Source organism: Pinus tabuliformis, chromosome 6, assembly GCF_031772625.1.
Source record: "Pinus tabuliformis cultivar Carrire ecotype Pingquan chromosome 6, CPIR1, whole genome shotgun sequence".
NCBI lineage: Eukaryota > Viridiplantae > Streptophyta > Pinopsida > Pinales > Pinaceae > Pinus > Pinus tabuliformis.
This window is the reverse complement of record NC_142292.1, coordinates 1,486,293,409-1,486,309,221: the sequence shown is the minus strand read 5'-3', so window position 1 is coordinate 1,486,309,221 and position 15,813 is coordinate 1,486,293,409. Positions and strand designations below refer to the sequence as shown.

The window sequence follows — 15,813 nt, the reverse complement described above, 5'->3', positions numbered from 1 at the left end:
TCTGGAGGAAATGGTGGTATGATGGGGTTGAGGCCTGAAATTCTAGCCCGGGGGGAATTCTATGTGGGCAACTAAGTTCTATCCTAGTAAGCCAAAGTCAAGATGGAATGCAGGGGCATGTTAAAAATCTTAAAGGAGAGAAGGAGGTGTCGGGGCATCCCAACTCGAATGGGTCAGCACTAGCTGTTGAATCTGAGCCCAACCCATGCAATTCTAGCTTTGGTAACCCCATACCTTGTCTCTCAGCGACCCGAAGCGAAGTTGGACCTCAGCTTGGTACCCAGTATGTCGACCCCAAGGGGGAATTAGAGCGAAGGAGGGAAACACAAACTTGAAGTTGTTATTCTAAAAAGATGAATTACAAGGAAAGGTGGAAGGCCATGAATGAAATATGGATTGGTTATAATGTTTGCACTTATGTTAACATTATATATATATATATATATATATATAACTCCTCTACCACTCTGACATTGGCGCTCTGATACGAGGAGCAAGAAAGAACAAGTGAGGAGTGGGGGGCGAAAGAATTGCATAGGGAAAATATGGTGAAGGCAAAAGCGAGATGGGGAAGAAAAGGAGGTCGTCAGGCTAGCAAGCAAGCCGAAAAGAAAATGAAGGCTCCGGTGGCTTCGGCAAGAAAAACCCAGCGAAAAAGGGAAGGAAAATGAGAGAGGAAAGCATGCAAAACTTAATGCATTTATACCATGCAGGAACTCCAACACAGGGAAAAATTGTAATATCAACATGGGAGGTAGAGTTAAAGGCCAAGGCAAAAAATGAAGCACTTCCAACGGAGGAACTTAATGCATGCATACCATGCAGGAACTCCAGCACAGGTAAAAGTTGTAATATCAACATGGGAGGTAGAGCTAAACGCCAAGGCAGCAAATGAAGCACTTCCAATGGAGGACTGGGAGCCACTGCTCATAGATCCGGGGCACACCAGGGGCCATCAAACAGACCATCCAACAGTACTGGGTCATGAAGAACTTATTGGCCAGGGCCATGGCAACATACAGAGACAAAGAAGAACAAGTGCAAGTTTGCCAAGAGGAGCCAAGTTTAAAGGTTATACAAAAGGAGATTCAGGCAGTGCAGGTACAACAGTACCACCAAAACCTTCATTTTGGGCAAATGGAAAAACAAATTCAAACCTTGCTGCAAAACGAAGTGTCTGGGTCAAGTGCCAAGGACCTGACTCATATTGAGTCATCGAATGATTAATGCATAGTAGAAAGTAATTTTTGTTTTTATGACGGATAGCATTTACTTTACAAGTCAAAGAATTAAGCAAATAGCACATACATTAGAAAACTTAGCAAGGATGATTATACTTAAACTGTTTAAATTTTGGATGGCATATGATGTTGATCGGTATCCAAGTTTCCCTCGAGCAGGTTGAGGCCGCCAAAAATAATTTTTGTTCCCTACCTATAGATAATTAACAGAAAAAGGAAGTACTACCAAGCTTACACAAAAAAATTAGTAGTCAAAATCCTTTCCACTGTGACTGTGACTTGATCATATGCAAAACAGATATATGGAAAAAGTATGTCATCAACGGTTGACACAGCAGTAACTTAATTGTGAGTTTAATGCACAAGTATTGATTTATGAGTGAACTATTGTCTTTGATAAGTTAAAGGTTCAAAACTTGAGTTGGTGCTTGAGATGGTAGCATAGGTGAAACTTGCCATTAAATTATTTTTGGAATTGCTTGAAGTTTTATTAAAATTTTAACGGTGCAATGTAATTTGTTAAAAAATTTGTCATTACAAGAAATTTATGCTCAAGGTATATGGATAATGTTTGACACAATGGTAACTCAAAATGAGTAAATTATGAGTTTTGTGCACAAGTATATTGATTATATGTGAACTATTATCACCAGCAAGTTAAAACCACCTCTTTATTTTACTTAATGCATAATAGATGAATTGGTGCTTGTGATTTGCAACTCATAAAGGGCGGTTTCTTGAAAAGGTTAGTTTTCCATAAAATGTGGTCATTGCAAATGGAAGTTTTTTTGTGTAGTGGTTTTCCCCAAAAAGGGTTTGTCAAAATGGATAGATTAACACCGTGCAATAGGAGAAAACTCAAAATCAATAGGTCAAAGACTCAAAATGGATGGATTAAAAAGCTCAAAATAAGTAGTTTGAATACGTATAAAAAGTGGTCTGAAAACCACAGAAAAATATAGAGTTACATTAATAAAGTATTTTTTTAAACGCACAAAGATTTGGATGTAGAAATGAAAAGAATAAATTTATCAAGAATTATGTGTTGGTTTCAAAAAAACCTTGCCATAACACCCAAGGTCAAACAGAAAACCTATTTTGTGTTTTTTTCAAACAATTATTATAAGTTCTCAACCCAAATAAATGTGTTATCCTTAGAATAACGCCCAAGGTCAAACATAAGCCATATTGTGTTTTTTTTAAAACGAGTGTTATAATGTCCCAACCCAAATAAACGTGTTAAAATATTAATCTTTACTTTTTAGTGGGTTCATGACATCACACATGTATGCCTAGGGGTTGGCTTGGGCAGCGCCTAACGAGCCATATATCAAGTATTAAATGCACCCGGAGATGCACGCGATATAGCTCGTTAACACGCAAAATGCAAAACTCGTCACTAAATAAAAAAAAGCATTTTGCGTGTTAACGAGCTATATCGCGTGCATCTCCGGATGCATTTAATACTTGATATATGGCTCGTTAGGCGCTGCCGTTGGCTTGGGTTAAGCCACCTAGTTGGTGTCCATTTCGATAAAGTAAAATCTGAAAAGTAATCCATGTAGAAGTCATTGGATAAAATTTACCATTCAATTCCAGAAAAAGAATCAGGGAGTTTTCTTGTAACTTCCTCAAAACATCTCAAATTTGCGCATGTTTGTGTGGCATTAAATGTTTAAAAAATTAATTTCCTAGCCACTAAATTTGCAATTCACCATAAAACTAAGTTTTCCTTCAAATTTGCCAATGCTTTAGTGAATTTCAATTTTAACTAACTTTTTCCTTCAAATTTGTCAATGCTTGAGATTTAGCGAATTTCAATTTCTTTCCAATATAAATATGAAATGCAATGCAATGTTTAGGCCCACTGTATCTCTACAACATGATACCTGGGCTCAGATTTGGTGCACCTGATACCTATTTAAAGGCACCTAAGAAATGGATGAAGAATATCGTACCATTAAATCACTGTTCACCGTGTTCTCGTGTGTGTACTCTATCGATTCCTTCATTTTCTCTGCACCATATACTGAGCATATATAATGAGTGTTTCTTACCATTTCTTTGAATAACGGATTCTTTCCTTGCATATAAAATGCTATAGAACTTTGTAAAACGGACTTACATCAAGTTAGAATGTCCAACCCATTACAGAATTGTTTTAACGTCGGTCAAAATGAACTTTGGTACTGAAGTGTTTTTATTCATCATATGGAACTATATTTATATTTTTTTGCGATGTTGTACCATTTTCTAATTATAGAAAAGTCTTCAAAATAGAAAGTGAAAGACGACTTCTATGGGTACATCCTATTCCTTGGAGTTGGAACCTATCAATGGCAATATTTTTTTATTGAATTTATGCCTTTCAAAGGCTGTAGATTAACTAGCTTGCAAATTTGTTCCGAAAATCATGGAAATTCTGGTTACAGTTGTCAAATTTCAAGATTTTGGGTGCCCCAGAAGTTTTTGATGGTGCTGAATCCATTTCCATCATCAAAAACATGATTCAAACACTGCTACTGCGAGATTTTTTGAATTTTTTTTTATTGGATTCCAGCCCACTTTTGACCATCCGGGCAATTCCTCCACCTCTGTAGACAGACGACACCATTTCAAAGTCTTCGTATCACTGCCTTTTACAGTTGTTTCCTCGTCTTTTCTAGACTTTATTCTTCTCTAGAAGACTAGATATATGTAGTTAATCATTGTTACAACTAATTCAAAACATCCATTTGTGCCTCTAATGTAAGATAACATTTTGAATCAAAGATCTTTAAACCTGTACAATAATTTGGTATCTTGACAAATGATCTCCACTTTGTTTCCCAAGTTGGTGCTGGATCTGGTCAAATAATCTTCATAATGATTATAAGGAACAGGTTCAATTTGGATCTTACTCTCTAGCAAATTAAAGAGTTAAAATATATGCAAAATATAACTTGAGATTCGTTGACGAGATCCTACAAGAAGCTCGTATTACACCTTTTGGGTAGACCAGTTTAGATTATTTGTGGACATTAGTTTCTTTTTCCAATGTTACCACATAAGAAACGATGACATGGATACATGTAGTTTTATTCTTGAATCCAAAAAATTATTCCATTTGCTATGTAATAATTAGCAAAATAATCAGGGTTATGTCATCCTATTCTCCTTATTAAGGAGTGGAACATAGTAATAGGCAACAGGTCACTATATTGCAAAATACCTCAGCGTTCCTCTAGAGGGACCTTGGCTCTTATTGAAAGGCATAGGGACATGCTGAAAAATATAAAAGCTAACTTTTAAAAGCAAGCATCCAATATACGAGACTATTTTGACTTTTGAGCTTCTTGAACGCTTTTTCTCAACGTGGCAATTACAGCAGGTGGATCTTTTGCTCCAAAGACAGAACTACCAGCGACAATACAATTTGCACCAGCAGCAGAAGCCTGGTCAATTGTAGATGGGCCTAAACCGCCATCAACCTGCAAAAATGGCAACTAGTTAAATGTTCTACTCCCTTCAGATGAAAATAACTTGCCTTAATTCACTTTTTCAGAGGAAGGACATTTTATGTCATTGCTTGGAACCTACATCTAAATCAAGGAAAAAGCGCAGATATAACATTTCTTTGAGAAGCCTTTGAAACAGAAAAAAATATGAGAAAAGCATGAATAGAGTTAAATTCCCCCAAGATTAAACTCAGTGAGCTAGGTTGAGTATCAAGTGCTTTGAAGTTTGAACTTCATGCAGGAGGTTTCAGGATTTACCCTGCAGGCTGGCTACCTCTGTTACATGTTTCAACTTTCACTCAATGGCCATACCAGTTCAGGTGCCGTAATCACCACAAATAGGTTTATCCACAAAATGTGAGGAAGTGCCCAGAGGTTTCACATGACTTTTCCTTGGATAAATAAATAAATTTAATTAAGAAAAAGATAGAAAAAAAAAAAAAAACTCCCCTAAGATCTATAAACAAAAAATTCCACAGCTTCTACTAACAAGCCTGAGAGTGAAATTTTCTTTTCATGTAAGATCTACCTTTGATTTGAAAGCAAGATGAGAATAGCCATATATGTGCAGTCTATAGAAATATCAAATCATTGGTTGTTCAAAAAACAAAGAAGACACTTGATCAGAATGCCACATGGAACAAAAAGGCCATCACACCATAGATTTAATCTGTTCTAAAACCTTACATTTGACATCATAGTGACATAACAACTTAACAGGAATTACCTCAATATCGAGAGTAGGATACTTCCGCCGTAGATCATGAACCTGTGACATAAAAAAAAAACAGCTGCTGATTGTCCAAAAGTGCACCATGGCAAACGATAACTTCAATGATGTAATCTGCTAAATGATAGATATGACAGATATTGCACTAGTCACCTTATCCATCATATCTGGCATGAATTTCTGCCCTCCAAAACCAGGCTCAACAGTCATCACTAACACCATTTCCACAGGTTCTTCACTTTCCACCTGAAATAAGACATGGTATATATGAGGCCTATTTTTCACAAATGAAGGAAATAAAGATGGAAGACATTTAGTGAAACATCAACCAACTGGATTGCCCAGACCTCTACAAGTAGCGCATTACAATCTTACAATTCTCATTGTTATTTTGGTAAATAACTGTCAAAAATATACATGCTCTTCTTAAATTCCTTTCTGTTATTAATTTTCCTTGTAGAATTGGCTGATGTAACTATCTTATAACAACAGTCTGAAACACTACATTAGAGAAATTTTGAGGTCTAAAATGGGCCTCCTAAGAAATATTATAAAAATAATAATGGAAATGATAAAACAAGATTAGAATACATCATCAAATTTTAGAGGGAAAAACGAAAAAACTACTTTTTCAACTCGTATTTTGAACTTATCTCCCTACGGTTTTACTCAAAGTTCAAGCGGGAGCACTCGTTGAATGCAAAATTTAACTATTCATCTAAGGACTACCCATGTTGCATATTTTCGATGGACCGTGCTACACACAAAATGAGAAATACATGAAAAATCGTGATTGCACGGTTTTTCATGTATTTCTCATTTTGCGTGTAGCACGGTCCATCGAAAGTATGCAACATGGGTAGTCCTTAGATGAATAATTAAATTTCGCATCCAACGAGTGCTCCCGCTTGAAATTTGAGTAAAACCGTAGGAATATAAGTTGAAAATACAAGCTGAAAAAATAGTTATTTTTATTTTTTAATCTTTTTACGTTTTTACTCCAAAAATGGTGAATCATTCCCCATGGTTGACATCATCATCTTGAATCCTATTGGTTCTTATAAAGTTGATTTCGGTTGTACGTTTTTGTTTTGAGGCCCATTTTTTACCTCAAAATTTTTCTAATGTCAGATTGGCAGGCGTCTTTTTTACATGGAAAAGGAGATGTCATGGATCTTCCAATGGGGATGTTAACCATTTTTATTTGCATGAGATCATATCTTTTAGGTCACAGTTTGCAGCACAGATTTCAGACAGAATTGGCATTTTCGCAGAAGAGGTAGTAGACTGTATTGGATAATCACAGCCTGGATAACGATCTATGATTCTTGATGTATTTCTTACTGTTCAGCAATGAGATATAAGATGTAATTTCCAGAGAAAAAAAATAGAAATAATAATATTATTTTTTAAATATTTCCAGTAAAATCAAGAACTCTAGCTGTCAGGGTTCCCATTCTTAAGTTTATTTTTGAACAGAATCTTTTTTGTCGAAGGTAGATCTGGTGGGCAAAAAAGTCATCATCGATTAAACCCTGAAATTCTTGAAAAAAAACATAGTAAACGTTTGACAGGTCACTGAAATTTCATTGGTGCAAAAGGTCCACCACGTGAACCTGTCATATGTAGATAGCCATCAAGGTACATCGAAGTGATATTAATGTGCTCAGGGCTCCCATTCCTAGTCTGGTCGAAAGTGAGACAGGTGGACTAAAAAGACAGCATCAATTAAATCCCGAAATCCTTTGAAAAAACGGTAAAAACCATAGTAAAAGTTTGATAGATTACTGAACCAGGTCCACCATGTGAACCAGTCATATGTAGATAGACATCGAGGCACATTGAAGTGATATTAATGTGTTCTTCATTGTTTTTAGCATATGGCAAAAATTGCTTGGTTTTGTTTACCTGGATTGTAGTTTGATAACCATTAACACCAAAACTCTAAGCAAATTGATTTTTTTAACAATCCTTTTGTATAACTGTATGTAGGAATTAAATTTGATGGCCAGCATCATGACAATGTATTAAGAATTGAACTTGATTGATTGGCCGAATTTGCTTGCAGATAATATAAGATAATTATATTAATGTCAAGCAAATGACCAAAAAGGAGATAGGTCAATGGGAATGAAGAATAAAAAAGTACAAACAGCAATTAGCAGCTGTAGGGGTACCTAAGGCTACTCTGAAAGCATAAAGCATGCTAAACTAACAGATACATTAGAAACACATGAAAGAGCACAATCAAGTGTCATCGGAATAAAGAAAGAATGCCAATTGAGTATTTATTGATTTTAATGATAACCTAATTTTTTACTGATACATGTAATCTGTCAAATTAGTTTGTCTGTTTTCGTTTCAAGAGTGTGAAAATTTTCTTGAAGATCTTCAAACATTTACTTAAATTATCCAACTACTTGGCAGAAGATCTGATGTTAAACCCAAATTTTGATAGAGGCAAATAAATTGTTGCTATTCTTCCTCCTAGATTGTGGAATTTTTCCTTGACTTAATCTCAGCAATTGGGGTTCATCTTGATAGACATTTATGGACCACAATTGCCAAAATCAATAATAAGTTCAATGATTTAGAAGGAAAAATTAACAGCAGTTCTAATTTCTTCTATCAGAGGACAGATTTCAACATCAGAACTTTAAACAAGAACTAAGATTGTTTTAAGTGATAATTTTGAAATCTTAAAAAAATCCTCACTCTTAAACTCAAAATCAGATGAATTATAATGGCAGATTATGCCGATCAATAAAAATAATAAGATGTATCATTAAAATCGATCATAAAATTAGAATTCTCTCTATCAATATGTTTATATAGGTATAGAAGAGTCAATAGTTTAACTTCCCCCTACTAATACAATGACAAAGGGAAAGAATTCCACCTCTAGTATAAATAAGAACAAGCTAATTAAAACATAAATGACCAACTATGACAACTAGTAAAGCCCATACAATTCCAATCCCAGAGGATGAATTTAATATCGAACTTCCTAGTACAAACAATCGTGACAATCTAAAGCAAAGTCAGATTTCTAATTTCAATACACAAAGTAAAAGGAAGAACCCAAACATAGAAAGTTGAAGTATGTATCCTTCCAAAGTCTAACATAAGAGTAATGTTAAAATTGGCAACTAGGGCCAAACTCCACGTGGATCATCTTATTTATGACCGCTGATATTTTTCTTGGATTCCTCTCTCCGAGAGGTATAGAATTGATCTAAAGATCATCCGATTCCGACATGTACAAATAAAGATATGGAACCAAGCAAAACAGGGATTCAAACCCCCAACTCATCCTCAACGTTGCATATAGAAGGAGACCTCAAGTCATTTTCACCATCGTCTCATCTGACATCTCTCTCTCCCCTCTTGTGATTGGGTACGCATTTCTGGGCATTCTTCTCTCACATGTGCGAAGGAAAGGAGGACAGATTTTTGTTGACTGCATTGACCGAGCTGCAGGGAGGTTGTTTGACTGCGTTGACTTCAAGCGTTGACCTGTTTTGACTTTGGTTTGGGTGAGGCATCTCTGTCCTAGCAGGCCGTAGATCTGGGCACTAAAACCGAGGCAATCTGACCTCTCCTTTGACCAGCGTTGACTGTACTAGGGCTGGCCGCAGGGTTGACTTTCATTGACCAGTTTTGACTGGACTTTTTCGGACTATTTTGGGCTGATTACACTTGCTGTTGGAGGCCAAAGTTGACTGGGTTTGACCGAGCTGAATAGAGGAAGAATTCTGCCCTGTTGACCAGCATTGACTTTTCTGGTTAGGGCTTTTTGCTGCTGTCATAAATTATCAGATTTGTAAATTGTACTCTCTCTCTCTCTCTCTGCTGAACAACTAAAGAATATAAGAAGAATTGATCAAGGATTTCCCTACATTGGGGTTTGTCCCTGGCTGGTGCCACATCTTGTGACCTCTTGTCTTGGCTTGTATCCTATTGTTTATGTTTATGTTCTATCTGCATTTTACTATCATGTTGATGTGATTGCTAAACTGGATATTGATATTGGGCTAATAAAGAAATTGAATTAAAATTGCTCTTAAGCATAGAACATACCATTGTTACCTAAAATTAACATGGTATCAAAGTTGAGATGAAAACAAAGCCCAAGCAAGAGTGAAAGAGAAATCACCAAAGACCGTTGGACAAGGACAAAAGGCTCAATGGATTGCTCATCCAAATTCCCGGCTGAAAACAAGCTCCATGAAAAATATGACTATCATGGATGGAAGATGTCTCTTGATTTGACCTTGGAAGAACAAGAAGTGTTGGGTTATGTGAAGGGTAAAATCCCTGAGCCTACTTCAAATGCACCGGCTGCTGTGAAGACCAAGTATAATAGGGTTGAAGTCAAAGCAAAGAAGATTATCAGAGATTCCATCGAAAAATGTCGGGTGGCCTACATCTCCGAATTGAAGACCTCCAAGGAGATCTATGACAAGTTGATCAGCATGTTCAAGGTTAGTGATGCTAATCAACTTTCATTTCTCAAAAATAAGTTGAAGGATATTAAGAAGGGCAAGGACGAGGATATTCAATCCTACTTCTTAAGGATCACTAAGATCAAAAATGATCTACTTTCGATTGGAGAGGTCATTCCTAACAGGGAACTTACTATCACTACCCTTGGAGGCCTCCCACCCGAGTGGTATATATTTAGAACCACTATTGAAAATAATGATCGAATTCCAGGGTTTGAAGAATTGATGTCGAGATGCATTCAAGAAGAAACAAGAATGGTGGAGAAAGAAATGCCTTCTAATAGAAGCAACCCCACTGCGTTCTTCGCTCATGCCAAAAGGAGAAATAATGCAGGGTCTAAAGGTCATTTCAATGGAAAGCCTAGATCTAAGGGAGGAAGGAAGGGCAGGTGCTTTGTTTGCAATAAGTTTGGCCACTATGCAAGGGAGTGTCCAAATAGAAGGGACACATCGCATGATGATGATCACAATCATTCCAGGGGCAACTTCAACAAGGATGATCAAAGGAATGGCAGGTCCTATGGCAAGGGAAAAAGGAATGCGGGACATCAAGGAAATGGTCGACCCTCCAAGAAAGCAAGGAACTCCAGGTATGAAGAATCAAATGTTGTTAACAATAAGCAAAAGGAGTACTATCTTATATCGACCCTCTCCACTACCTCTCCACCGAACACGAAATGATCTACCCTCCAAGAAAGCAAGGAACTCTAGATATGAAGAATCAAATGTTGTTAACAATAAGCAAAAGGAGTACTATCTTATATCGACCCTCTCCACTACCTCTCCACCGAACACTTTGGGGAATTGGCTAATTGATAGTGGTGCCTCAAGGCACTTCACCGGATACAAGGAAGCTCTCTCTAATCTGATAGAGAAGGAGACAAACTTGGAGATTATCCTTGGAGACGATGCCACCTATCCCGTGAAGGGAGTAGGGAATGTTACCCTTCAATTGAATCAAGGTAACACTATTCATTTACAAGAAGTACTATATGTACCTGATCTCAAGAAGAACCTGGTGTCCATTTCAGCAATGGAAGACAAAGGATACAAGGTGGCATTCATTGATGGAAAGGTACGTGTTTGGAAAAGAAATTTTAAAGATGCTTTTACTCTTGGGTTCAGGGTTGACACTTTGTATCAAGTTGGAGGAAGTCCATTGGGAGCCATGTCTTGCGACACATCTCTACAATCTGAATTATGACACCAGAGGTTCGCCCATCTTCATTATAAGGCTCTACCCGATGTGAGACAGATGGTGACAGGTATGCCCAAGTTCAAAGTAGAGCATGAAGGTGTATGTCCGGGATGTGCCGAAGGAAAACTTACAAGGGGACCATTCCCCTCAAGTAATAGCAAGACCATAGATATATTGCAATTGATCCACTCCGACATATCTAGTATGATGCCCGTAAACTCTTTGGAAGGATGTTTATATTATCTCATCTTTACGGAGGATTATTCTCGCAAGACCTAGATCTACTTCTTGAAAAGGAAGGATGAAGTGTTCACCTGGTTCCGTCACTTCAAAGCCTTAATCAAAAACCAATCCGAGAAGAAAATCAAGATATTAAGGGTTGATAATGGGACTGAGTACGAATCCAATGAATTCCATGATTATCGCAGAGAAGCTGGCATTAAGAGGGAGACTACAACACCATACACTCCCAACCAGAATGGTGTAGCTGAAAGGAAGAATCGTACTATTGTAGAAGTTGTTTGTGCCATGCTTCATGATCAAGGGCTTCCAAAGTTCCTATGGGCTGAAGCTGCAAATACCGTCGTGTATGTTCAAAACCGATGCCCTCATCAAGCATTGGACTCCAAGACTCCCGAAGAGGTGTTCACTAGTAAGAAACTCGATGTCTCTCATTTTAGAATTTTTGGAAGTCCCGTATATTTTCATGTGTCGAAAGATAAAAGAAGCAAATTGGGTGCATCAAGGAAGAAAGGAATCTTTGTGGGCTATAGTGAAAATTCTAAGGGTTATAAAATTTATGTGGTTGGTCAAAGGGAAGTTGAGATAAGTCATGATGTTAACTTCGATGAAGATATGGCCCTCAGCAAGATCAACAACCTTCCTATCCCAAGGAAGGACAAAGAAGCTGACTCAGGAAAACAGGGTGCAAAAGAAGATGAAACGATGTCAAATGTTGATGAACCTATGGATCCTATTGATCCTCCTCCTCAAGAGCCCTCCTCCTCCAAGAGGAGACCCACATGGCTTATGGAGACTCTCAACAAGGACCTGATGAAGTTTATTTGGGTTAAAGAAAGTACGTGATCAAGATGTTGAAGAAGATTGACATTTTGGATTGCAAACCTATGACCACTCCAATGATCACAAACTTGAAAAGACTAAGGAGTTCTGAATCGAGCCCTGTGGATCCTTCCAAGTATAGACAATTGATTGGCTCACTGATCTACTTGGTGAACACTCGACCTGACATATGTTTTGCAGTAAACATTCTCAACCAATTCCAAGTGGAGCCAAAGCATGATCATTGGATAGCAGCAAAACATATACTAAGATACCTACGAGGAATTTTCCACTATTGCCTAAAATATGATAGGAGGAATGATGTCCACCTGATTGAATATACAGATTCTGACTAGGGAGGCAGTGAGCAGGATGGAAGAAGCACTAAGTGAGGATGTTTCAGTTTGGGATCCTCTATGATCTCATGGATGAGCAGAAAGCAAGACACAGTTGCTTTGAGTAGTGCTGAGGCTGAGTATGTTGTGGCTTGTGAAGTAAGCAAAGAAGCAGTCCGGCTAAGGAAGCTGCTATCCGACCTATTCAAAGGACCTGATGGACCCTACAGTGATACATTGTGGTAACACCAGTTGTATATGTTGTCTGAGGACCTCATATTTCATGGAAAGACAAAACATATAAACAACAAGTATCACTATATTCAAGAGCTAGTACAAAATGGTGTGTTGTAGCTACAATATATCTCCACTGATGAGCAGGTAGCTGACATATTGACAAAATCTCTTCCTAACAAGAAGCTTGTGTACTTGAGAGACAAGCTTGGCTTGGTTGATATATCCTCCCTAGTTGAGAGGGAGAGATAGGCACGTCATTCTTGTCTTCACTTGGGAAGACAGAATGGAGGATTGGGTAACCATCTGGCATTCGATACTCTTTGAGGATGTGGTAGGGCATCCAAGATAAGAGTAGTTGTGGATCGATATTCTTTGAGGACTAGCTATCCAAGACAAGAATAGTCCAAAGAAGGTCATACTCGGTGAACACTTGAGTGGAGTATGTACCTTGAGAGACAATGATGATGGTGTCTATAAATCATTTGTCTCGTCAACATTGTGCTCTGATCTTGTGGAGAGATAGAGTTGTTAGTCAAGGCTTTGCTATGTGACCATGCTTGTTGATATGACACTAGACAGATGGGTTACCAATCTGACTCTTCTTATGAGATCTCTTCAAATTGAAAATGTCCATGTACCTCTTATGAATACCTCCCTAGTTAAGAGGGAGTGTTGAAAAATGTGTAACTAGGTTCGGTCTTCATAAGTATGAAATGTATTTTTGATTCTTGTAAATTATGAAATAAAAGAAAATTATTATTATTGTTTTTGGAGCATGGGTTTCATGCTCAAGGTCTTTTATTTTATAGGTCAAGCACCCATTGAGTGCTTCTAGGGTTTGTCCTAGGTCAAGAAGTCAAAAGAGTCATTGTCATAAGTTGAAGACCCCACTGGGCACATTGTAACTTGTAAAGAAAATTATTTTTGTCTTTAAAAGTGTCGGAATACCCTCCAAGACCAAGTCAGTCTGGCAGCTGGCAAGTCGACCTAAAGGAAGAGCCATGTCCACCCTTGAAGAAGCCTATATATAGAAGAGGACTCATCCTCCTTGAAGACACTCACTCATCTCTCATTCTAGCGAAGGAAGAAGAAGGAAGAGGCAGCGAAGGAGAAGAAGGACGAAGAAGTTTTGTGTTTGGGCTATCTTTCTCTCACATGTGCTAAAGAGGACTAGGGTTTTTGTAGCTGACCTAGGGCATCCTTCTACAAGTTCGATCTTGGAGGAAAGGAGGCAAGGAGGTCAAGCGAAGGTCACCAAGGGTCTCTCTCAAGCTCCAAAAGTCAAGGAAAGGCAAGCGAAGGTCAGAGGAGGGCTCTAGAAGAAGATCAAAGTTCCCACATGTGGCAGCAGTAGTTATTGGGGGCTGAAATTTCAGATCTGCAGTAGGAGGCCAAAAATCTTGCAGCAAAAGGTCGAGAAGGTGCTACTGGAAGAGATTTGACTGGGTTTGACTAGATCGAAGTTGGCACATCACTCAAAGAGGTTGGTCTTGGTCTTGGAGGGTATTGGTCTCAGTCTTAAGGTCATGGAATTCATCAATTGAAGAATCTATAAGGAAGAGAAAGGATTTAAGGGTTTTCCTCTCAAGAGGAGAGGTTTTTCCCTGGCTTGCAACCTATATACTGTGTCATTGTGTTTTTGGTTTTGGTAGTTGTTTCATGCTTCACACATATAATAATAAGGAACAAAGTTAATAAGTAAAAAGGAACCACAAGCAGTTATCAAGTAAAGAGAATTAATCATAATCATTGCAATACTGAATTCTCAACACCTTCTTGATGACACCACTATACCCAGTATGCCCCAGGCAGGCCTTGACACAACTAGATGGGTAGGCACTGATTTAGATCCCAAATGAGGATGGTCTCCCATTGCGAGACCAGGAAGGACTTGTTGCACTAGAGGAAAACCCAAACTTGTCGAGAAGGAGGCTTTATTTGACAATTGGAGAACCATGGAGACCACTTGATGGCACCCCAGTTACGCTTGGGACCTTAGAGGAAAGATTGAGGTGGATTCGAAGGTCATCTCTCAAATTTTGGATCAAACTAGCATCTTCACACATTTTGGCACCTCAACACACTGTGACATGGCATTTAGAGCCCTAATTGGGCATGATGTCAGCGTTTAAAAAGCTTATGATTCACATTGGTGGGCTAATTTGGTCTATTTTATCATTAGCTAATGGGTTTACTTGTAACCCAAGTTCATTTAATGTCAAACATGTTTTTAGGGGCTTCATTAAACTAAAATAGTTGTGCCAAACCTCATATAAGTAGAGGTTAGTCACAGTTCAATTAGATCATTACTTGTGGATCAATTTTGGCCTAGTTGAAATTCACCTTGTATCTTGTGGAGATGTGATCTATTGTGGATTTTTGCTTATGGAGCTATATTTTGGTATTGGAGATGTCATTTTGGAGCAATAAAGGATTGATTCATGCAATCTATCTTGTAAGTGTTCCTTGTATTTGATATATCTTTATATTTTGTGGCTATTACATGGAATGGTTAATTGCCCAAGGTTTCTATGTGCTAGTTGTTGTTGAAAGTTATTCTATGGAATCTTAGCAATAGTATTGTATGCATTACCCACTATAGAATTTGTGTGACAATCCCATGAGTGAATCTTTCAACTAGCTCTCCTCAATGACTTTGCTTCCTCGCAAAAATAATAACCAAGGTTTGAATATAGAATTTGTGTGACAATCCCATGAGTGAATCTTTCAACTAGCTCTCCTCATTGACTTTGCTCCCTCGCAAAAATAATAACCAGGGTTTGAAACATAGGTTTTGATATTCCCTTACTCCTTGCTAGGGTTTTGTATCTCCTAAGTTAGGAATCCCATAGACTCCATCACCCAAAGTCAAGGCACTTCCCTTGGTCACATTGTTGATCACACCAATAACGCACATTAAATCTCACTTTTCTAACTCTAAACTGAATTTCAGCCTCTTAAGGAATGTTGCTAGCTAGGATTAGGTCATTTATTTCACCTAGGGTTGA

At 37.9% G+C, this 15,813-nt stretch overlaps 1 protein-coding gene across 1 annotated transcript in view; it reads right to left on the bottom strand.

Moving 5' to 3' along the window:
• Window positions 1-4,143: 4,143 nt before the first annotated feature.
• The window catches only part of LOC149264256 (ribulose-phosphate 3-epimerase, cytoplasmic isoform-like), an 80,228-nt gene continuing 68,558 nt past the window's right edge, over window positions 4,144-15,813 (bottom strand). Inside the window, exons 7-9 of the mRNA XM_089427892.1 lie at window positions 5,622-5,714; window positions 5,466-5,507; window positions 4,144-4,711 (exon numbers count right to left, since the gene is read on the bottom strand). Coding sequence (XP_089284018.1) covers window positions 4,556-4,711; window positions 5,466-5,507; window positions 5,622-5,714 — 291 coding nt within the window. The 3' untranslated portion in view covers window positions 4,144-4,555. The remainder of the gene's footprint in view (window positions 4,712-5,465; window positions 5,508-5,621; window positions 5,715-15,813) is intronic.